The following is a 25,164-nucleotide window of genomic DNA, read 5'->3' on the forward strand; positions in this document are numbered from 1 at the left end:
TTATTTTATTTTCTAAAGATAAAAATATTTTTGCCCACAAAATGATTTACTAATCATATATATATAATATATCAGTTTGATTAATTATTTTATTAAATGAATCAACCGAAATAAAATAAAAAATGGTTAATCGGTATTTGATTCAGTTTTGCATTTTGATTCAATTTTTTTATTTTTCTTGTCCAACCCTAATTTTGAGTGCTAGCCCTAGCAATGTAAATTCGAGTTAGTGGATATCTCACCCCCAATTTGTCCCTATAAGAGTGAATTTGGTAGTTCTGAGATGAATTCGCAATAATAATTGGGATGAATTTTGTAACCCAATGCAAATAGCATTTTCATTCAATTACACATCTTCTAAATGTATTACTTTTATTCTATTTTATATTATTCTCTTAGAATGGTTTTGCTATCTATAATTCTACATTAAAAATGAGATAAGTTATTTTATTATCATAATATAAATACATGAATTTGTCAAAATTTTCTATGTTTTTGTTTAATAATTGACAACCCAAATTTCAATCCCTGGCAGAGAGATGAATCTCCTAATGAGATGACAATGAAGATACAAATAATGTCCTAAGGCAATAGGTGGAACAAGGTGAATTCAAAATGATTCGGAATCTATCCCTTTTACTTCAAATCCGCTCCATTTACATCCCTAACTAGCCTGTCCCCAGGATTTCTAAAGAAAGGCAAAGCAAATATGCCTTGACAACTAGAATCCCAAGAGCAGAAGCAAGCTTGTTTTAGTTCCAACTCAAAGAAAAAAAATAGACCCTATGTCTCTAGCTATTTGAAGGGGAAGAGTTGGCAAAGAACCGGAGCGATTGCTCATGGAGATGGAAGAGAGAAGTGCGGGTTACCAGTCCAAAAGTAGGAAAGGGGAGGGATGAAGCCAAGACTGCTATAGCATATCAAAGATGATAAGATTGAGGAACACTTATTGAGGTCAATTTCTTCCGCAAAATCAAGCCACTAATTGTAAGATGTTATATTAATACTTCTACCACTGAGATACCATTTGGTGTGAATCCAATTATGTAAATCTCCTATATTTCAATAGATCCAAACATTAATATAATGTCTTGTGACTAATCGATACCAAATTTTATACAAAAGAACCATTCCTTTAAAGTACTTTCCAAGGAGAGTAGATAAACAAGATGCATATGCATTGGATTTTTGCAAGATTGAAATTCACTAGGTGTTGGGGTTTGTCCCACATCGGTTGTGAAAGGAGCTTAGTGATCAATTATTAAGTGTGAGGGAAAGCTTCACCCCATGAGCTAACTTTTGAGGTTGAGAAGACCCAAGACCACCCAACACTGGTATCAAAGCCCATGGTTTCTTCCTGGAATGCTGGGCATATGGTGCTGCCAATTTGGTAAGCCCAATTCGTGTGGACTTTGGAGCCGATCTCAATTCATGAGGAGTTTGTAGTCCGATGTGTGAGGGGGAGAATGTTGGGATTTGTCCCGCATCGGTTGTGGAAGGGGCTTGGTGGTTAATTATTAAATGTGAGGGAAAGTCTCACCCATGAGCTAACTTTTGGGGTTGAAAAGACCTAAGACCACCCAACACTCAGCCCAAGGACCTCACTTTACTCATCACCTCCAATTCTTATGTGGAGGAATCAACCCTCAGGTATTTCTTTTGATTTTATTTACTTGCTCAACAGCTCTTAAGAGATGCCTTAGGTTCCGCAAATAACTACTTAATTATCTTAACAAACACTAATGCAAATTATTTGCCAATAACAATATGAAGAGGAAAGCACAAGCATGGTTGAGTGGAAAACGAATTATATCAAAGTCAAAATCACCATAAGAAAAATGGAGGGAAAAGAAAGGGATTTAAGACTGTTTGGTAGAAGGGAAGAAAAGGAAGGGGAAAGGGTAAGAGAAAGGAATAACAGGACTTTCCTCTTGAGAAAAAATTCCCAATAAATGTTTTCTAAGCACGAATTATATTAAGAAAGAAAAAATATGCAAATAGAATACCTTGCCGTCCTCCACTAAAATGGAGAAATAATAATAATATAATTGCAAAAAAAATGTAAAAAAAAAAAAAGAAGAAGCAGAAAAGCCAAAACAAACCAGTGGGGAACATATCTCCATTTCCGTTTGTGGGTCAGTTATAGAATCATCTTAAAAAGACCATTTGCAGAACTCACTAAAATTGCGCTCTCAATATGTCACCACCAAAAGAAAAACTAGTGTGAAAACTAGTGGTTGTGAGTCAGTTACAGAATCATCTTTAAAAAACTAGTGGGAAAACTACTAAACTAGTTGTCTCCACAAATCAGTCAGAAGTATGTATTATACAGTCATACCCAAGTTGCCCGAATTAATATTATACCAAGTTGCATCTTGAAGTACTCTTTTTTGGGTGGGAGAAAAGAAGAGAAGAAAAGAGAATGTGTAATCACACAAACTTGCCTAAAAAGTGATCACACACAAATCTCCAAGGCAAGGGAATCAAAGCCAACTAAAATCAACAAACTAGAAACCTCTAAGAATAAGGTGCCACAGAAGTTCCAAAATCCATCGAGGTATTTTTACACCTACCAATGCCACAGCTTGGTCCCTTTGCAGATCTCGCCCCCTTCAAATAGAATTGCAAAATAATGCATCTGCTAGCATCCATCTTTACGGAACCATCCACTCACAGACCAGCAAACAATTTGGCGCCTCCTAAAGCATACTAAAAATCTAATCAGAAAAACCTGGTGTAAATTGCAAATGACGAGCAAATAAAAAATCAAAATTAGCTAACACAAGCAGCATTAGAGTTCCTAAATTGTTAGCAATTCAAGTTATAAACTGCCATTGTATTATTGAAAAGCAATAAGTAAATCTCCCACCTACGCACCACCCCGCGCCCCATGGGGATATTAAGAGTTATAATTAATGGTAAAAAAAAAATTATAAAATATATTAATAAATTGAGAACAGACCAAATCTTCAGGTACTTGCAAATTGGGGCTGAGGAACCTGACATGTGAGTCAAGGTATAAAACTTCAGGACTCAAATAAAACATAGAATTAGAGGTCTCAGATGCAAATATCAACTTTGGATTTTCATTCTTTGGCCACTAACACAAGACTAAAAAGATACAGAGAAACATCCACAGGGCATTTACCAAAATAGAAAATGCCGAAATACATTGATCCTACCAAGGACACTACTTAGGATGGGGGACAAACATTATCCCCGTAAGCTTGCACAGTAGCAACAATAGTTACCCTTTCCACTACCTCTACCCTGACCTGTTCCCTGAAAGGCCTCAAGCCTTATGTTAAAATTGCCAAGAACCAAAAAACAAGAAAAACAAAAACAAAACAAAAAATGGAAAACAAGAAATAGAAGAATTTAAGGGCCTTAAAATAAGGATTAAAACAGATTAAATGATATATAAGATCACTAAAATTAGGAAAGAAATGTCAAAGAGAATTAAGACGACAAAACAGAAGTATGACATTTCTAAAAAGAAAGTGGTTCTGCATTGCCATGTCAGCAAAAACCTTTAATAGATAAACACAAGGATAGGACAGCTTTATTAAAAATTAAAAAGAAAAAGAAAAAAAAAAACACAGAGAAAGGAGTGAAAATCAACTGAAATTAGGGAAATGCTTCTGTTGTGGGTCCTCAAACATTAGAAGAGTCATGCCTAGTGGAGGTGCTGGAAGAATGAATTGTGGCTTAATCATTCCATTGCTTTGAATATTGCCTGGATTTTTGAAATTAAGGGAGGAGTAGAATCTAAGTTAGAATTATAGAGAGAAGCTTTAGAATTTAGAGGTTTTAGGATAAAAAGAAATAAGACAGAATAGATAAAATATAATTTCAGACATAGTAGGGGAAAGACTAGAGAAAAGGTTAAATTTGATGGTTAGGAAATTAATAACACTGGTAGATTTTGATACCTTAGATCTATTATGCTAGCTAAAAAAGAAATTGGATAAGATGCAATGCATAGATTTAAAGAAGGTTGGGTAAAATGGAGAATTTCTTTGAGCATGCTATGTGATCGGAAACCTTAAAACTAATAGGGAAGTTCTAAGAAATGGTTTTAAAACCAACTAAGAAACAATATCTCCAAACAGTAAAAGTTGTCAAGATAAGAACACCAAGGTGGATGAGTAGTATAACATTAAAAGATAAATTAAGGAATAAACATATTCACGATAAGTTAGGTGTATCTCCTACAGAAGATAAGATAAGGGAGGAATGAGTCAAATGGTTTTAGCATCTGCAACATAGGCAAATAGTGTGCCAGTAAGTCGTGAGAAGAAGTAAGCTAGTCACTGTGTGGGGTAGTAGTAGGGATAGAAGTAGACCTAAAATAACTTAAAATGAGATAGTGAGTCAGAATTTAATAGTCTTACATTTTTTGGAAGAAATTGCCCATGATCATCTAAATTTGACGAAAAACGATTCATGTAACCAACCCCACCTAGTGGGACTTAAGGCTTAGTCATTTGTTGTCATTATTGTTGTTGTTGTCTTACATTGCTAAGGTTCAATTAATAATAATATCAAATTTAACAAATGAGATTCAATTATCGAAAATTTTAAAGAAACTTAGGCAAAGAGTGAAGTACAAGCTGATAAGGAGGAGATTACAATACCGATTCTTGAATCAATCCAATAAGGGATTTCACCATTCTTTTAAATTTTACAAAAAAATTAATAAGTACAGACAAAGTGAATCATGTTTCAATTATATTGACTTTTTGAGTCTGATCCCTATTTTGATAATGACAAAACACAAGTATCTCATGTGTGTGCCTAGTACTTGAACAGGTTTACATTTTAGCACACACATAAGGGAAAGGAAAAATGGAAGCCACCTGGCGTACTCCATGAAGAATTAGAAGAGCAAAGGAATGAAGACATAATTTATTTTGTAATGCATTTAGATTTTATCTGTAATAATGCATGACTTGCATGATATGATGCTAAGCTCAAACGGACCGTAGACTAACCTTAGGGAAACAAAATTTTTCATGGAAAACCTTTTCATAAAATATAAAAATCTTACAAAGGTTTTAAAAATGATTTTTAAGTCACAGAGAGGGCTAAAACTCAATTTTTCATAGTGCCCAGTTGACCGTCCATTAACAACACACATAGCCCCAATAGACCGGCCATAACACTTGGCCAGAATTTCAATTCTGTGAAAGCCCAGCCGACCGGCCCTTGCATGTTCTGTAAGCCCCAGTCAACTAACCCTAACTTTAGACCAGAAATCAAAATATACGAAGCCCCAGTCGACCGACCCTTTAATGTTTTACAAGCCCCAGTCAACTGGCTCATTCATTTGGCCTGTAGTGAGTAACCCCAGCCAATTGGCCACCCAATGAACCGAAAATGCCCAGTTGACCGGCCTTCAAGCCCGATCGACTGGAACATCAGGGCGGCAGACTGATTCTCGATGTTTTGGAAAATCGCCTGAGGCCAGCCGACCGGCGCTTTTCTTAGTCGACCGGACCCCTCAGAGTTTTTGAAATAGCCTAAGGCTAGTTGATCAGCACTTTCCCTAGTCGATCGGACCTCTCGGGTTGGGCAATTTTTCAGGGCTAAACGGTCATTAATTTTTTATTAAACAAATTTAATAATGCCCAACATGTCCCTAACGGTCATATTTTTGAGAGAGTCTATAATTACCCCTCTCATAACTCATTTCAAAATGACTGATTATCTTGCAAATCCTCTCAAATATTTTTATGCTTTATTTTACTCTCTCTCATTCTATTGAAAAATCTTTTTGAAAGAGAGCTTTGATCTTCATTCACTTCCATTCATTTGCAAATTTATTGCACTTGAGGGTTGTTGAAAGGAGCATTTATTTGGGGCATTTATTTCTTCATCCCAAGCATTTACTCTCATTTAATCTTTCATTTTGCAAATCATTTTTAGAGAGTAAAGCTAGTGTTTCTCCACATATTTTTATTAATAAATATCTTTGGAGAAACTTTACTTAGCTTGAGAATCTTTGAGCATCTTCATTGCAAGATACATAAGCTCTTACAGTCTTCATCGCAAAAATCTTTTTGAGCAAAAACCCTAACTTCCTTTGAACAAATTTTTTAACATCATTTTTGGAAGAAATCACTTAGGGGTTTTAAGGATATTTGAAAGCATATATTTCTTATTTCATATTTAAATCAAAGATCATTTAGCTTTATCTTCTCTCATATATTTCAAATATCTATTTTTGAGAGAGAAATCCCACATACTCTACTGAGCTTGAAATCATATCATATACGAGTGCATTGATCTTCATATTGTACATCTTTACTTATTTAAGAAGCACTTACTTGTACGAAATTTTTTATATTTGTGAACCGGTTTGGCTCCGCCTGGTTAAGTGAGCTAGAGAGACTCCGCCCTGTAGGGAGAACCGGTTTGGCTCCACCCGGTAAGTGAGCTAGGAGGGCTCCAACCTGTAAGGAGAACCGGTTTGGCTCCGCGCGTTAAGTGAGCTAGGGAGACTCCACCCTATAAGGAGAAACGGTTTAGCTTCGCTTGGTAAGTGAGCTAAGGAGACTCCGTCCTGTAAGGAGTATTGTAAATGGCGTCGCTCCACCTAGTTAAGTGAGCAAAGTAGTGGAATCCTGAAGTGGGCTAGCTTGAGGCGGGAACGTATGCAGGATTGGCCCAACCTCAATAAAAATATCGTGTCTACATTTCTCTTCCCTATACTCTTTACTTTCCAGCACTTGTACATTTATAATTAAATTTATTGTGATTGCTATGAATGATTTAAATACTTGCAAACCTGAATATCTATGAGACTAGAGATTGCTTAGCAAGACCCTAGGTTGCGATATACTGATTGTGATTCTAAAAATAGGACATACCTGACCTAAGAAGTTTTAAATACTCAATTCACCCCCCCCCCCCCCCGCCACCCTCCTCTCTTGAGATTACACCTTAACTGTCAAATTCTCATCACAAAGTTTGAGCATAGAGAATCCTATTTTATGGTAATAGTAATGGTGAATTCTTGTGGATTTTACATCAAACCACTTTGCTCTAGTCTTGCCTGGGTGGGAAAGGTATTTTTCCATAGGAATGTTAATCCAAGAGTCGAAGGGGATTCCTCATGCATGAAGCTGCTATAAAATAAAAAAGGTACTATTTTGTGCCTTGAATGCTATAGGTTGCACAGTGGTATCAGTTCATCTGTAATCCCAGAGGGGGCAGTTGCAGTGATAATTATTAAACATGATAATTGAAAAATAGTAAAAGTATTTTGTAATTGGATTTATAATTGTTGTTTTAATTTATGCATATTTTTCTTTTAATTATATTTAAATTCATATGATTATTTAATTTTGATTTTAATTTACAAGCATCTAAAATGAATAATTTAATCCAAAAAAAGACTATTTTTGGATATTAAATTTTTTGGCAACAAGTTGTCAAAACAACTGAAAAACATAAAATCTAGTTTTTAGATTTTTGGCAAACAACAGAAAACTGGCAATAGAAACATAAAACTGACAACACAAACAAGTGCATTTTTATAATTTGTTTCTTTACTATGAAGAAATAGAAACAGAAAACAGAAAACAACAATGATGCCAAATAGACCCTAAATTAGACCCATTAAAAAATCACAAAAAGATTTCACGAATAAAACCCCGAAGGATCCAGAGACCACTATCCCCTATCCTCCTCTAAATAAAAACGACAAGTTATTCAACAAGACTAGCAAAGAGGACAACTCTACCATGTCCCTATCATTTGACGATCTATGGAAGTAGAAATCCCAATAAGGCAAAGGACCATCCTGCTCTAAGCTTAGGCAAAAGAGTCGTGGAAAAGAGATGGACAAAAATACATTCCCCAACCAAGGAATGGATCTTTCCAAAAACGGATATTACTACCTCTTTCTACCAGAAACTTAATACGAGGAATGAAGAGGGGATAACTCTGAGACATAGCTTTCCACAGACTCTCCGAAGGACATCCAAATCTTAAATTAGTATCCCACCAACATAGGAATTTTCCAATGGAAACTGCCAAAGCCATTTAGCCAAAGGAGTTGTGTTTTTAGACACCATATTTCCAAAACCCAAACCACCCTCCTGTTTAGACCTACCCACCGCTCCCTAACTTACCAAATGATCCCTAATACCCCCTACCCCCGATCACAAGAAATCCCTTATTATCTTCTCATTTTATTAGCAACCCCCGCCGGGAATCTTGAAAATCAAAAGAAAATATAAAGGGATACTAGAAAGACGAGTATGGATAAGAGTAATTCTACCACCAAGAAAAAAAGAGTGTCTTTCCAACCATCCAACCTCTTAGAAACCCTTTCCACAATAGGATCCCAAAAACTAGCAGATCTAGGGTTAACCCACCAAGGAACCCGAAAATAGGACAGCAGCCAATCCAAAACACTACACTCCACCGCCACAGATAGCTCCCTAACACTCTCAATAGACATATTGATAGCTCTTTCCGATATTAATCCTAAGCCCAAAAACCTTCTCAAAAATGTGAAGGAGACTCAAAATATTCTTAAGGGAAGGTTTATGGTCCTCTAGAAAAAAGATAGTATCATCACCAAGCTAAAGGTGCGAAACCTTGACCCCCTCTCTCCCTACTTCCAAGCCTTTCACTAAACCTCTATCCACTACCCTATCCACCATCATACTCAAAGAACAAGCTGCTGAAACAAACAAAAACGGGGAAAGAGGGTCACCTTGCTTGATCCCTCTCGTAGCCTTAAACCAAGATTTAGACTCACCTTTTACTAAGACTGAGTAGCTCACATTATGCAAACAGCCTCTAATCCAACGCCGCCATCTCTCGCCAAACCCCTTCCTCAAAAAAATCTTATCCAGGAACTTCCAATTTAATCTATCATAAGCTTTCTCAAAATCCAACTTCAAGATGATAGCAGACCTATGGTTGAAAGACTAAGGTGGAACCCTTCTTTCTGAATATCCTTCACAACCTCATTAGCAACCAAAATGGCATCCACAATTTGCCTACCCCCCACAAATGCACTTTAAGCCTTTGAAATAGTCCAATCAAGCACCATACTCAACCTTTTAGCTAACACTTTAGTGATGATTTTATAAACACTAAAAACTAAGCTAATAGGTATAAAGTCCGAAATCTTAATAGATTTATACTTCTTCGGCACTAGAGTTATGGAATGGTATTGATACTCTTGCTTAAAATCCCACTCCCGTAAAATTCATTAAAGAACTTAAGCAAATCATCCTTAACCACCTTCCAACAATCTTGGAAGAAGGCCATATTAAAACAATCAGGTCCTAGAGCTTTATGCCTCTCGATCCCAAAAACCGTGGCCCTCACTTCCTTCCTCAAAAGGTCTTCCCAACTAAACCACCTCCTCACTAGATAAAGTGTCCCACTCTAATCCTTCCATCATAGGTTTGCTATCGTCCTCCTCAAAATATAAATTAGAATAAAACTCATTGATTTCAGCAGCATTTGACTCTAATCGGATATAATGACCCCCCCCCCCCCACCCAAAAAAAATCTATTTCCAACTCCCTGATCAAATTCTTCCTCAGTTTCCCTATAGCTATCCTATGAAAAAATCTAGAATTAAAATCACCATCTTAGATCCATTTAAACTTCATCTTATGCCTCCAACTTCTCATTTCCTTGATAATCACCTCTTCCACTTCATTCTTCAAAGATACTCTTCTCATCTCTTCCTCCCAATAGAATATTATCTTCTTCCTTCCTATCTAACTCAACCAACTCCCTTAAAATACTGGCCTTTCTAAAACCTTGTCCCCAAACACCTCCCAAATCCATTCTTTCAAATTCTCTTTTAACCTTTTTAGTTTTTTCATGAATCTAAAGCCTTCCCAACCCCTCTCCACATCCTTAATCCAAGAATTCCTATAAGGGCAAAAAGGAATTGTGATCCAACCACATATTTTCAAACCTAAAAGGAGCAAGTCCCCAGTCAACCTTCCTCGATTCCAACAAGATGGGAAAGTCGTCAAAAGTGGGCCTAGGTAAAATAGATTAAGAGAGATTAAGGAACTTGTCCTCCCACTCTGCACAAAAAAGGAATCTAACAAGCCTACTTGTCACTGCTCTAGCACCACCCACCGACCATATAGAATTAGCATTATAAAGAGGAAGTTCTCTCAACCACTCCCTTAAATAAAGGAGTCAAAACTCGGCATAGTAGCAATAACTCTATCACCTCCCTTTTTCTTTTAGGGAAAACTCACCACATTAAAATCACCTTCCACAATACAATTATAAGCACAAAAGCCACACATAACCAAGCTCATCCCAAAAAGAGCTCCTAAGGATTGATCTAGAAGGACTATACACCGATGAAACCCACCAAATGACCCTGGCCTCTCACATTTAGTAAAACGAAAAAAAAAAAAAAAAAAAGGGAAAAAACCTACTAGACTATCCAATTTAACAATAGAGAATCCCACATCACCACCTACTAACCCTCGAGAAGGTACGAAGGCCCAGTCCTTCCCAAATCCCTCTAACAACCCCCTCATCAAAATTCTCAAGTTTGGTCTCAGGGGAGTATCTAAGAAGGACCTCTTCCATTAATCCCCTCTTTCTAAAATCTCCTAGCCCTCTAACATTTCAGTTGACAATTTTCATAATTTCACTCATTTTCCTCCCTTCCCAACACCCTTCCCTCCCCCATAGTTAATGGAAGAAACCAGATTATTAAGTTCTTTCTGCACCTTCTTTTTTTTCTGCTCATAAGTTATAAGACTCACTAGCAATTTCACCTCGACCCTTACTGGACTAACAAAATTCCAAACCCAGGTCCTCAAGGAGTTTATTTGGATTTGGAATGTCTCTATCACTACTCCCCAGGCCAATACCAAAAGCACTACCCCAGAAGAACCCTCCATGTGGCATAAAGTGTCAAAAGAAGATGAAGACAGGATCAGATTTTAGGAAACCTTCTTCTGAATCTAACTCCTTAGAAAAAGTGAATGAAGATGGCAACTGGCGTGAATAAGAGAAAGGACTCCTGCTTCATAAAACAACTTTTGTATATAAATTTGGAAAATTTAAAAACAAGGTGCCATTTTTGTAGTTTTTTCAAAAATTAGAAAATAAAATAAAACTATTTTCATGCGAAATAATGCCAAAACTGTTTATTGTTGTTCATTTATGTATACAAGTGTTATAAAAATGACAAAACTAGCTTTTATAATTTTTTGAAAAACTAAAATGGAAAATGAACAATATTCTCCAAAAATAAAGGGCCCTAAGAAACTGTCCGAAATTTTTGTAAAAGAGAACACATACATCTGAAGAGACAGACTTCAAAGGTCTCCTAATTTGCAGCAAGTTATTAGTGCTAATTTTATTGAGCACAACCAACCAAGTGAAAGCCTTAATTTTTTAGGGAGCCTTAATCTTCTAGATGAAATGATAGAGTGGGAAAGAAAAAATGAAGTGACTCGAGAATTCAAAAAAAAATATATATATATTCAAGAAAACACTCCCAATTGATCCAAAGACCCTGACCAAGCATCCCTCCCCAAAGAAAGATTACTCCAACTCAATAAAGATAACAAAGAAGACAGCTTCACCAATCTCCCTATTAGTAAGAGGCCTCCTAAAATGGAGATTCCAAGAAATCAATGGGCTACTCAACCCCCCAACAAAAAAATGAAATGGCTCTATTTTTCTTAGAACTCTGTCAAGATAGACAAGGGAATGAAGTGGATAAGGATACATTCCCCAACCAAGGGTCTTCCTGAAATGGTTTTGAGAGCCACTCCCTGTCTTAAGTTTAGGGATGAAAGAAGGATAAATATGAGAATGGACCTCCACAAACCCCTGAAATAACATCTTAAATTAACATTGCTATCCTGCCTGTTTCTCATCCAACCACAACTTGCTTCTTATTACACTATGCCAAAGGGACGATTCTTCTAAGGGGAAGCGCCATACTCATTTAGAAAAAAAAATATATATATATATATATATATTTTTAAAAATCATCTTTTTAGACACCAACTTCCATAGACCCAACCCTCCCTCCCTTTTTGATGTACAAACCTCACCCCACCTAGCTCAGTGGTCCCTATGATCCCCCCCACTAGACCACACGAAGTCCCTCATAATTCTCTTATACTTGCTTGCAATCCCCATCCGGAATCCTAAAATTAGCCATAAAATATAGTCGAGTGCTAGAAAGACAAGCCTTAATAAGAGTTATTTTACCCCCTAAAGAGAAAAGAGTCCCCTTCAAGTCATCTATCCTCCTCATCACCCTTTCCACTACTAGATTCTGAAAATTCGCTGCTCTAGGATTACCCCCTAAAGGAATCCCTAAGTCATGAGCCAATCCAGGATGCCACACACCACTTTAGGAAATATAAAATGTATAAAAATTGAAGATGATATTGTCTTGGTTAAGGACGAAGACATAAACGATAGATGGCGAAGTTACTTTAGTAAGTTGTTTAATGAAAACCAAATAAAAGGCTTAAACTTAGAATTGACAAATGAGGAAAAGACTAAAAACATGAGATTTATTCGCAAAATTAGAGTTAACAAAGTTAAGTTCGCCCTAAAAAAGATGAAAAATAAAAAAGTTATAGGACCGGATAACATCCCAAATCCCAATTGAAGTTTGGAAATGCTTAGGTGATAACAAGAATTATATGGTTAACTAATTTATTTAACACAATTATAAAAACTAAGAAAATGTCATATGAATGGAGGAAAAGCACTTTAATACCTATATACAAAAATAAAGGAGAGATTCAAAATTGTAATAATTATCATGGAATTAAACTTATGAGTTATACGATGAAACTGTGGGAAAGGGTAGTTAAACAAAGATTAATACTAGAAATGAAGGTCTCAAAAAATCAATTTGGTATTATACTTGGGAGATCTACCACAGAAGCTATATATCTTTTAAGAATATTAATGGAAAAGTTTAGGGAAAAGAAGAAGGACTTCCATATGGTATTTATTGACTTGGAGAAAGCATATGATAGGGTAACTAGGGAAGTTCTATGGTGGGTTTTAGAAAAAAAATAAAAAAAAAGTTATATGTAGTAGGTATACTAATGTCATTAAGGATACGTACGATGGAGTAATGACTAGTGTAAGGACTATGGAGAAACTAGAGAATTTCTAATCACTGTAGGTGTGCATCAAGGATTTGCTTTGAGCCCTAATCTTTTTGCTTTAGTGATGGACCAACTGACTAAGAGTATTCAAAATGAGGTTTCATGGTATATGTTGTTTGTAGATGATATTATATTGATTGATGAAACTAGGGGCAGAGTAGAAGCTAAGTTAGAATTATGGAGAGAAGCTTTGGGATCTAGAGGCTTTAGGATAAGTAGAAATAAAACAGAATATGGAAATGTAATTTCAGTAATGATAGGAGGAATATTGGAGACAAAGTTAAACTTGACGATGAAGAAATAAATAGAACTTGTAGATTTCGATATCTTGGATCTATTATGCAAGCTGAAGGAGAAATTGAAGATGATGCAATGCACAAAATTAAAGCAGGTTGGGTAAAATGGAGAAGTGTTTCAAGTGTGCTTTGTGATCGTAGAATACCTTTAAAATTAAAAGGAAAGTTTTATAGAACACCTATAAGACTAGCTATGCTATATGGATTAAAATATTGGGCGACGAAGAAACAGAATATCCAAAAAATAAAAATTGTTGAGATGAGAATGCTTAGATGGATGAGTGCTAGTGTGGTATAACATTGAAAAATAAATTAAGAAATGAACATGTTCGCGGTAAGTTAAGCGTAGCTCCTACAGAAGATAAGATAAGGGAGGGGCGATTCAGATGGTTTGAGCACTTGCAACCTATGCCACATAGTGAGCCAGTGAGGAAGAGTGAGTTAGTTACTGTAAAGGACAGTAAAAGGGGTAGGGGTAGACGTAAAATAACTTGGAATGAGATAGTAAGGATTTAATAGCCCTGAATTTGTCAAAATAAATTATCAATGATCGCATAAATAGATGGAAAATGATTCATAACCCCACCTAGTGGGACTTAAGGCTTAGTTTTGTTGATATTGTTGTTCTTGTTATATCTTCAAAATTCACTTCACAATAACATTCTTATTGTACATGACAATTGAAAAATTGTAAAGGCATTTTGAAATTGGTTTTTAGTGTTTTTTAAATTTTTTTTCTAAATTTATGTATATTTTTATTTTAATTATATTTAAATTCATATGATGATTTTATTTTCTAAAAGTGCACACAAAATAAGTGATTTGTTCTAAAAAACTATTCCTCAATATTAAATTTTCTAATAACAAGTTACCAAAACAACTGAAAACCATAAAATCTATTTTCCATTTTTTTTCGCAAACAACTAAAAACCAACAACATAAACAAAAAACTAGCAACATAAACAGACGCGTTTTTATAATATTTTTTTTCACCATGCAAACCGGAATCATAAAACAAAAAATAGCAACGATAACAAACAAATCTTAAATAAAATTAAGGTTAGAAACGAGAGTCTTAGAAAATCAATGTTGTTTTATGCCGCAAAGATCTACTTCAAAAGCTATATATCTTTTAAAGATTAACTGAAAAGCTTAGGGAAAAAAAGGACTTGCATATGGTTTTTATTAACTTAGAGAAAGCGTATGATATGATACCTTAGTAAATTCTATTGTGGGTTTTAGAAAAAGGGATTATATAGCAGGTATGTTGATGTCATTAAGGATACGTACGAAGTAATGACTAGCGTTAGGACTATAGGTGAGAGGCTAGGGAATTTCCAATCACAATAGGTGTATATCAAGGATCTGCATTGAGGCGTTATCCAAAATGAGGTTCCATGGCCTATGTTATTTGTAGATGATATTGTCTTGTTTGATGAAACTAGGGGTGGAGTTGAATATAAGTTATAATTATGAAGAGAAATTTTAGAATCTAAAGATTTTAGGATAAGTAGAAATAAGACATAATATATGAAATATAAGTTTATAGATAATAGGAACAGCATTGGAGAAAAGGTCAAATTTGTTGGTCAAGAAATCAATAAAACTAGTAGATTTCAATACCTTAGATATATTATGCAAGCAAAAGGAAAAATTAAAAAAGACATAATGAATAGAGTCAAAGCAAATAGAGTAAAAATGGAAAGTGCTTCCAGCATGCTAAGTGATCATAGAATATCCTTAAAATTAAACTGGAAGTTTCATAGTACGGTTGTAAGACCAGCTATGCTATATGGATTAGAACAATGTTTTAAAAGCCTTAATCGAGGCTCGCCTCAAGGCAAGGCATGCCTAAAACGCCTCGCAGCTCAATCTAAAATACTAAATCCAAGAAAAGCTAATACATTATACACTTAGGCTTATTCATTTGTACAAAAGGCACGCCTTTTGCACCTTTTTACTTGAGGCTTACGCATTTTGGGTGTGTGATTTTCAAGTAAGATTTGGCTAGAAAATATTAACTCCATGTTTATATAAAAGGAATGTCATAACATGAGTTGATTTTTAAAACTCTTGAACCTCAACCTTTCCAAAACAATTGAGTTGTATCTTAAATCTTGAAAAATATTTTGAACTTTGTAATGCTATAGCTATCTCTTGTAATGATTTACATAATGAATTTAAGTTAGCTGTTTTTTTGAATGGCCAAGAAGCAGTTGGCAAACTTTTTTTTTACATTATATTTGTGATTTTCTTAATTCTTTTCTTTATTTTTAATATGAGTTGAAAAACTTGAACCTCAACCTTTCCAAAACAATTGAATTGTATCTTAGATCTTGAAAAATAATTTGAATTTTGTAATGTTATAGCTATCTCTTGTCATGATTTCCGTAATGAATTTAAGTTAGCAATTTTTTTGAAAGGCCAACAGGTAGTTTACAAATTATATTTGATTTTTTTTTACAATAAATTTGTGATTTTCTTAATTCTTTCTTTATTTTTAAAATATGTAATTTATTTACATATTTTTAATCTAAAAATAAACTCTCAGAATGCTTACGCACCCCTTAAGGCTTACGCCTAGCCTCTTAAGGGTAGGAACACCTCGCCTTACGCCTTTGCCTTTTTAAAACATTGGATTAGAATGTTGGGCAACTAAGAAACAACATATTCAAAAAGTAAAAGTTATTGAGATGCAAATGTTAAGGTGGATAAGTGGTATAACATTAAAAGCAAAATTAAGATACCAACATATTTGCAATAAGTTAGGCATAACTCCTATAGAATAAGGGAGGGGTGGCTCAAATGGTTTGAGCACCTGCAACGCACGCCAAATACTGCGCCAGTAGAGAGGAGTGAGCTAGTTACTATGAGGGAAGTAGAAGAGATAGAAGTAGACCTTAAGTAACTTGGAATGAGATAGTGAGTAAGGATTAAATAGCCCTGAATTTGTGGGAAGAAATTGTCCATGATCGTGTAAATTGGCGAAAAAGGATTCATATAACCGACCCCACCTAGTAAGATTTAAAGTTTGATTTGTTGTTTGTTTGTTTGTTTGACACTGGCAATTACCGTGGCATGGTGTCACAGTCCGACTTTTTCACACCGTTGTGAAGGGCCGTGCGGCGCTAGCTAAAGCACTCTAGCTTAACTAGCCAGCCTATCGTTTACCAACATTCATCCACGAAGCACTTTCATTAACATTCAATCAGATAGCAGCGGAAATAATAATCAATTCATGAAAGTCGTGGCAACCAAGCAGTAAATATTGAAGCAAACGTAATTCATTAACAAATCCTCCGTTGACATGTTGTACTTAGCGAGGGAGGCAAGTAGGCTAAGCACGTTGACAATTGCTAGCGAGTTTTACAATGATTGATGAACACTCACCCTCCCCTAAAGAGCTTTCTGGGCTATTCTCACTCTGGCACTAGGAAACATCAAAGTGACCGAGGAGTCATACTGCCTTATTTGGCTTACAATGAAGTAAATACTGGAAAATAACCCTACACTAGTATTTACATGATGGAAACCCATCCCAAGCACACGAGATAAGCGGTCATAGGCAAGCATAATGCCCTGAACAAGATTAACCCGTGACATTCTCCCCCACTTATGCGGTCGACGTCCTCGTAAACTTTTGGTGATAGGTACACTTCAACTTTGTCCACGAATGGCTTCAAATCTTCCGCAGAAATCCAGCTGATTTCTTTATCATCAAGGCACTTCCACTTCACTAGGAACTTCTGCCGCTTCTTCCTTGAGGATAGGAACTTTCTGTCTGCAAGGATCTCTTCAACATCATGTCTGTCAGGTTGCACTGTCTTCAACTCTGCGCTGTTTGACTGACTTCTGCTCAGGTCGTTGGTGTTGGCGTTGAATGGCTTAAGGCAATTGACATGAAATTGCGGTCTTCTCTCCTGATCTGCCCACTTCTTCATTTGCTTAAAAGCTTTCTCCAGATAGGCTTGGGCAAACTCTGCATTCAGTCTCCATTCTCTGGTGAAGATGCACACCTTGGAACTCTTTCGTCTGTACGGCTCGCCCACTGTGTGAGGTAACAGCGGCAGCTGGCCTGTAACAAGCTCAATAGGGCTCCTGTTGGTAGTTGAGCGCCTTTGGGCGTTGCCACAGAATGGAGCCACATCAAGTAGTTGCACGCCATTCTTCTGGTTGTCGTTGACACAATGGCACAAGTACTCATCTAGCAACTCTCTAAATCTCTTCATCTGTTCGTCTGTCTGTCGATGATAATTCGAAGAGATGTCAAGGTGTGACCTGAATATCCTGAAAAACTCTGTTAAGAAGTTGTCAGTGAACATTAAATCTTGGTCACAAATAATAACTTGGGGAAAACCCTAATGTTTCACAACAGTCACAAGGAACAATTGTGCCGTCTCCTCTGTCGAACAGTACTTTGGTCCAGCCATGAAAGTACCATACTTCTTCCGCTCCCCCTTGTCTTGTTGGCAAATGAGACAAGTTTTGGTATAATCAACCACATCATCCCGCGTGTGCGGCCAATAATACCTTCCCAGTAGTCCTGTCATTGGAGTCATTCTCCGCGAATACCCCTTAACGAACTTCCTGCAAAGTTTAGTAAGGCCAAGAAAGGAACGCAACTCTTTCACTGTCGTGGGGATCTTCCGTTCTTGAATCATCCTTACCTTCTCCATACCCCTCCGGATACGACCTTGTTCAACGACTTGACCAAGGAATTTGTTGCTCCGCCGAGCAAAAGAGAAATTCTCCTTCTTCAAATCCAGACTGTTTCCCTTCAGCCTATCGAACACCTTCCGTAGATGCTCTTCATGTTTCCTCTGAAACGACACCGATACTCCCAACGGTGTTTTGGAAGGGCGAACACATCCCGCTTCCACTTCATCAAGTTGCTTCCCCAACTCTACTATCTCTCGAGGCGCAATCCGACATGGCCCTTTAGCAGGTGGTGTCACTCCTGATAACAACTCGATCTCTTGCTCCACAGTCCGTCGTGAAGGCAAATTTTGAGGCAGCTTATCCAGCAACACCTCCTTATACTCATCCAACACCGCTTGGATGGTCGTAGGCTCCAGCACTTAGCCTACTTCTTTGTCTACCACCACCGTAGCTAGACGTGTCTGCTCACCCTTACCCAATCCTTCATTGAGTTGTATGGCTGAAAGGGACTTCCCTTCGTCTCCTTTCATTGCAACGACTTGCACCATGCACGAGTGATCTCCCATCAGACACAGGGAACCAGCCGAAGGCATCAGCACTGCCCTCGTCCCCATTAGGAACTCCATTCCTAGAACGACTGGATAGTCATCCAATGGCACCGCAGTGAAATTCGCATGACCTTCCCACCGTCCAAAGTTTATAGCCACTTGCTTGGCTACTCCCAGAGTAGGCTGGGCTACAGAGTTAACTGCTTTCACGCGTCCTGTATCCTTCTCTAAGGATAAGTTGAGTCTTCCTGCTTCCAACTGCGAAACAAAATTATGAGTAGCTCCCGTATCCACCATAGCGCGAGTACTCTTCCCATTTATCCTCAAGTCCACAAACATTAACCCTTTTGCTCGTGTAACTTTCGGTGTTTTTGCCTGCTTTTCCAATGCGTTCACTAACCGCACTGAACCCACCCTCGGGGCATCATCCTCTTCCCCATCGTCTTCCACTGCCTGTTCTACAATGGAAGCCTGTAAGGCATTAAGTGATGCTTTGTGAGGGCACTCAAAAACTCTATGAGGACCTCGACACAAGAAACACTCAATTTTACTCTTCCCCTTTCCAATGGGTGTGTTGAACCCTTGAGACGACGAAACTTCCTGTGAGGTTGATGATTTAGAGTCGGCTCCCCCACTCTTGGGTTTGCCATTCTTGAAAGACTTTCCACTGTTTCCCTCTCCGCCAAACCGTTTGGACGAAGCGGTCTCATCACCAACGTAGTCTGTCAAGCATTCTGCAGCTGCTTGTGCAGTCGACAAGTCTTGAACCCTTTGCCTATGAAGTTCAGTTCTTGCCCACGGTTTCATCCCCTCAAGAAAATAGAACAACTTGTCCTTCTCCGACATATCCCGAATATCCAACATTAAAGCAGAAAATTGTTTCACATATTCACTGATTGACCCCGTATGCTTGAGATCTCTCAGTTTTCTTCTTGCATTATACTCAACGTTCTCAGGAAAGAATTGGGTCTTGAGCTCTCTCCTCAAGTCTGCCCAACTATCAATTACACAGTTTCCATTTTCAATTTCTCTGTACTTGGTACGCCACCACAATTTGGCATCACCAACCAAGTACATGGTCACAGTATCCACCTTTGCCTGTTCTGAGGCCATCCTCACAACGCGAAAGTACTGCTCCACATCAAACAAGAAGTTCTCTAACTCCTTGGCATCTCGGGCACCCCCATACGTCCTGGGTTCTGGCACCTTGGTTTTGCTAACTCCCGGAGTGTTGGAGTTCCCCATAGCAAGAACCATCACATTTACCTTTGCATCCAGATCTGCCATTCGGGCTTGCAAAGTTTCCACAGTGTGGCGAAAGTCCTCTGACATGTCGCCTATCAAACCTGCTTGATGTTTTTGTGATCCCATCACTTCATCAACAAGTTCTCTCATCTGGGCCACCTCCGCGGCCAAAGTGTTGGTTGTTTCCTCAACCTGTGCTTCCAGCACGCTGATCCTCTCAGCATTGTTTGGTGCCATGGTCACTTACCAAAGCTTTCCAAACCCAACAACGAAGGCAATCGAATTCACGTAGCAACTCAACCTTGGGCTCTCACCAAGTGTCACCGACTTGGGCTCTGATACCAAATGTCACGGTCCGACTTTTTCACACCGTTGTGAAGGGCCGTGCGGCGCTAGCTAAAGCACTCTAGCTTAACTAGCCAGCCTATCGTTTACCAACATTCATCCACGAAGCACTTTCATTAACATTCAATCAGATAGCAGCGGAAATAATAATCAATTCATGAAAGTCGTGGCAACCAAGCAGTAAATATTGAAGCAAACGTAATTCATTAACAAATCCTCCGTTGACATATTGTACGTAGCGAGGGAGGCAAGTAGGCTAAGCACGTTGACAATTGCTAGTGAGTTTTACAATGATTGATGAACACTCACCCTCCCCTAAAGAGCTTTCTGGGCTATTCTCACTCTGGCACTAGGAAACATCAAAGTGACCGAGGAGTCATACTGCCTTATTTGGCTTACAATGAAGTAAATACTGGAAAATAACCCTACACTAGTATTTACATGATGGAAACCCATCCCAAGCACACGAGATAAGCGGTCATAGGCAAGCATAATGCCCTGAACAAGCTTAGCCCGTGACACATGGCAATGTCCATTCATGTTCTTGTAGCAAGAATATTTCTAAGAGCCTTTTTATTTTTTCCAATTCTTTTATGTGAAGTTATTTTGGGATGGTTGAGATTCAATCAATTTTTACAGTTAGGATCAACTTTTTTATTAGACTTTTATGCTATATAAAGTACTATAATTGATTTAATCACCTTTGTTAAATAAATTCCAAAGAGATAAATTCTCTTTTTTCCTGGATTTAGACTCCAGACTGAATGATTGATTTCCATCTATTACTCTCTTTTTTTCATTATCTTCATTTTAAACCATAATTCTAGTTATACTTTCCCTAAATCACTTCATGCAATCATCTTCCCTACATTATTATATGTCTTCCACTTCTTCACATGATCCTATTTCATCCCTTACAAGCCATGTGGCACTTGAGCTCCCAAAGATTACCCAATCTTCCCCTCCATCCTCTCTACTTCTCTCCCATCACTTGGTAGGCAACACAACCTCTTGAGCTCAATTAAAATACAGTACTCATTATGACTATTGATGATCTTTATTTTAAAAAATGCAACACCAGCATTTTTGAGTACTCTAACATTTGGAACTAAATGTAAAAGCTGTGGCATGCTGCAACAACGTGCAAATTTATAGTATATCATAAGCAACAAAGTTTCAAAAACAACCCATGGAACAATCAGCAAAATGATCAGTTAAATAAATATGAAATCATAAATCTGCTGTATAGAATCACTCAATCATTTAAATTCCTGCCCTTGTTTCTAAATTTTAAGAAATACACACTTGAGTGTTTTTGTTGTGTTGTGTCCTATTCATGCTTCATAATTTTGTTATTACGCTGAAAGAATATATATTTAAGATGAGAAATCTTCTAGATAATTCAGAAGGAAAAATATATAAAAATAAATTTTTATTTTTTTTTTAAAAAAAAAGATAGAATCAACTACCATTAATAAAAGTGAGGCTAACAAAGCCAACCAATCACAATAGTTGACATAGCCAAAACACCTATAGAAAGCCCTTATTCAAGAGAAGAAAACAATCCTATCTGAATCAAACAATGGATTAAAAGAAATGCAATCTCAAAAACTTTGGCCATTTCTCTCCACCACTAAATCTTGCACTCCTTTGGCTTCCAAAGCCACCAAATCAATCAATAAAAAAACCTTGAAAGAATTACCACACACCAACAGCTGTGAAAGAAGGCTAAATTAAACCATTCAATCCAGGGGCTTTCTCCCTATCCATGTTGAACACTAGCCTCTTAACCTCCTCCTCTAAAGGCCTCTCCAACCAAACCGACTTATTACAAAATATGGAAGATGAATCCAACCCCTCAATCATAGGATGACAAATGTTTTGCTCTAAATTTCTAAAGAATCCAATTATATCCTCTACAATACCATCCAGATTCATGACGACAACAATGCCATCAGATTCCAATACATTGATACAATGAGGAAGAGTCCATTCGCAATACCAAGTAAATGAAGGTAATGCTTTGTTGAGTCCTTTGTAATAAGAAGAACCTTTTTCCTAATTCAAATTATCCATTTTCCTATATTCTTCTCTTTTTTACGCATTATGTTGTTCCCATAAAAACAAAAGCGCTTTTCTTTGATGAAATGTAAATGCACATATCACATTCCTAACCCACTTTATATTTCTTTGAAGAACATTTCTGTCGTATTTTGTCATTACCAAAATATATCATTTCAAATGATTAACTTCCCCCATTGATGATTGCATGTTATTTGAAACATCAGAAAAAATTCCTGACACAAACAGCTATTTCGGCTACTAAAAGTCTAAACTGTTCTCCATTACTTTAAAATTGAGCCACAGACAGAAAAGTAGCAGATAAGAAAATAAATTTTGGGTTGTCACTTGAACAGAATTTCAAAATAAGCAAATCAGCAACACCTAATTTATTATAAAACAGCAGTATGACTACTACCTTTTCACATTCATTAACAATTTTAAAATGTCAAGTTAAAGTTTTGTGATTATATACCTTTTGAACAGAAAGTAATGCAAAGAATATAACCCCTAAGCTCTTGCTCATCTTTGACTCAACTGTGTAAAGTGAGACCCTTGCATATCCACAATATGTAAGAAAGAGTTGTCAAAATGCAGATCATCATTTGAGAGTTGACAGAGGCCCATCTTTTAGACTGAGCTTCGCATTCAGAAGGAAGGGCAAGTCACCATAAGTTAACATTTCACAGAGAATCAGCAACAGAACTGAAAACCTCCTTCTCACACTGTCCAACTGTTAATCTGAGGAGTTCATTGAGGGTACCATTAAGCTTGCAGCATAACCTTCGTGGCACCTAGTCAAAATATTTTTTTCCTAAAAGTTTAAACAGGAGAATTACAGACACACAGTGAAAGTAAATATAAAATCATATATAAAAGAGGGAAATTTTGAGCAAGAAACAAACCAAATGCCAGTTCTTGCTTAATGGGTGCCCAAGCACAAGAATATTTTCCACATGGTGCAACGGCGGCGAATGAGGAAAGCAGAAGACTTTCCTCTTCAAATCATCTTTTCCTCTTGCCCGTCCATATGAACCCAATGTATTGTTCCCCTCTCTTCCCATATTGTTCAAGAAAAAGAGGATTGGTTTTTTACAAACAGATCTGTAAGGATCCCTGGTGTCTAAATCAAATTCATTTCTGTGATTAATTCTGTTCCAAGCAGAGTAGGTCTGTTCTGAGCGTTCCAGCTCACGAGGGAGCACAATGTTAGGGAAAACTTGAACAACATAACCAAGTGAAACTGAAAAGGTTAAACGCCGGGCATGATCATAACAAATGGATCGCTGCAAAATGCTCCTGGAGTCAACTCTCATGGCTCTCGAAAATAGTTTCAAACTCTCCAGAGAGCTCAATCCAGGATAGAAGGGATCAACAGCTTCAACATGGTGAATTGAAACAAATGGTGCGATTGGGTGAGAAGATAACAGACCGTGTGCGTTCCCCCTAATATCCCACTGCCAAAATGAAATCAAAGACAAAGTCCCCAGCTTCAAAGTAATTATTTTTTGCGATACCAATGTAAACTATGGAAGTAAAACAAAAATATACCTGGTGAAAGCCATGTTCTCTGGTTAAAGGAATGCCAAGTTCCATGATACAAGCATGGAGTCGATCATCGCTTCCATACAATTTCGGATACCGCTCAAGACAATCGTCTTGAATCTTCGACAAGGCCTTGGCTAAGGAATTGCTTATAGCGATTCCCCCACCGCCGAAGGCCATAGAGTGACTAAAGTATGTATTAGCAGAATGACTCTCGGATGGGCCACCGATGTAAACCATCTCGGACGGATCGTACTTACTGAGAACAGCAACAAGATTATCCGCATTAAAAAGGGTGTCGTCATCGCCCAGGACGAACCAGCGGACATCAGGTAATCCCAGGCGGAAACACTCGGTGATAATGCGGGAGATGCGTAGACCAGAGGGGTGACCGGTGGGATTTGTGTAACGGAAGCGGGAGATGTCCTCAGAGACCATGATGGGCGGCAACGTATCGTCCCCGTCCTCGCGAGCCACTTGCTCTTCTAACCAGACGTGACCGCGCATGATGTCCGGACGCCACCACAGCCTTACGAACTCCTTCCGCCGTTTCCAAAACTGCGAGGATCCAGCTATGCCGAAAACGATGTGCTTCAATGACAACTCCTCCTCCAATTGCGTGCCGTCACCACCACCACCGGCCCCACTTCGATTATTGTAGTGAGACTGAGAGGCAGAAGAATCGGATCGGGTAAGATGATCAGAGTGGAGGCTTCTCCAGGGAAAGGATTGGGGGCTGCCTTCCCAATCCTTTAAACGGTGCCAACAACGGGTGGTGGTGCCAGAGAATACAAGTGAAAGCCAAGCGGCGGTGGAGAAGAGGAGCGCCACTACCGCAACCAATGCACTGCCCGTGCCGCTCTGATGCCAACGACGGCTTCGGCCTCGAACAACCGGAGACCGGCCCACATTTTTCTCTTGGTCATGGTAGGGTGTCGCCCTCATTGACGTTACCTTGGTGGCCTTCATCGCTGCCAACGTTCATTTCCCCCACTCGCCACCTGCGGACTAGGGGTGGCAAAACGGGCCGGTCACCAACGGGCCGGATCATAAACAGGCCGGTCATAAACGGGTCGATGGAACACACATGCCAACCCTAACATGTCAATTTAACAAACGGGCGGATCACCCATTTAAAAAATATTATTTATTTATTTTAAATTTTTTAAAAAAATTCATATAAAAGGACATTTTTTTTTTTAAATAATGTATTATATTTATTAATACTAAATAAAAACAACATAAAATGTAAAAAATAATATATCTCTTTAATCAATTATAAAAAAATATATATAATCAAAAAAAAAC

At 37.7% G+C, this 25,164-nt stretch overlaps 1 protein-coding gene across 9 annotated transcripts; it reads right to left on the bottom strand.

Moving 5' to 3' along the window:
* Nucleotides 1–2,153: 2,153 nt before the first annotated feature.
* On the bottom strand, nucleotides 2,154–24,939 carry LOC131158795 (uncharacterized). 9 transcript variants are annotated; one of them, XR_009137510.1, is made up of 4 exons: nucleotides 23,863–24,939; nucleotides 23,217–23,768; nucleotides 22,787–23,105; nucleotides 2,154–2,699 (listed from the first exon to the last, which is right to left on the bottom strand). XR_009137510.1 is itself a non-coding variant. In XM_058113665.1 (3 exons), the coding sequence occupies exons 1-3, from the start codon at nucleotides 24,823–24,825 to the stop codon at nucleotides 22,995–22,997; spliced, it is 1,626 nt and encodes a 541-aa protein (XP_057969648.1). In that variant the 5' UTR covers nucleotides 24,826–24,939; the 3' UTR covers nucleotides 22,678–22,994. The 9 variants fall into 9 exon arrangements, 2 of the variants coding, with proteins under 2 accessions (XP_057969648.1, XP_057969649.1); XR_009137511.1 differs by having other exon boundaries at nucleotides 2,154–2,709; XR_009137512.1 differs by having other exon boundaries at nucleotides 2,154–2,717.
* Between the last annotated feature and the right edge of the window lie 225 nt (nucleotides 24,940–25,164).

The sequence above is a fragment of the Malania oleifera genome, chromosome 6 (assembly GCF_029873635.1).
Source record: "Malania oleifera isolate guangnan ecotype guangnan chromosome 6, ASM2987363v1, whole genome shotgun sequence".
In the NCBI taxonomy this organism is placed as follows: domain Eukaryota; kingdom Viridiplantae; phylum Streptophyta; class Magnoliopsida; order Santalales; family Ximeniaceae; genus Malania; species Malania oleifera.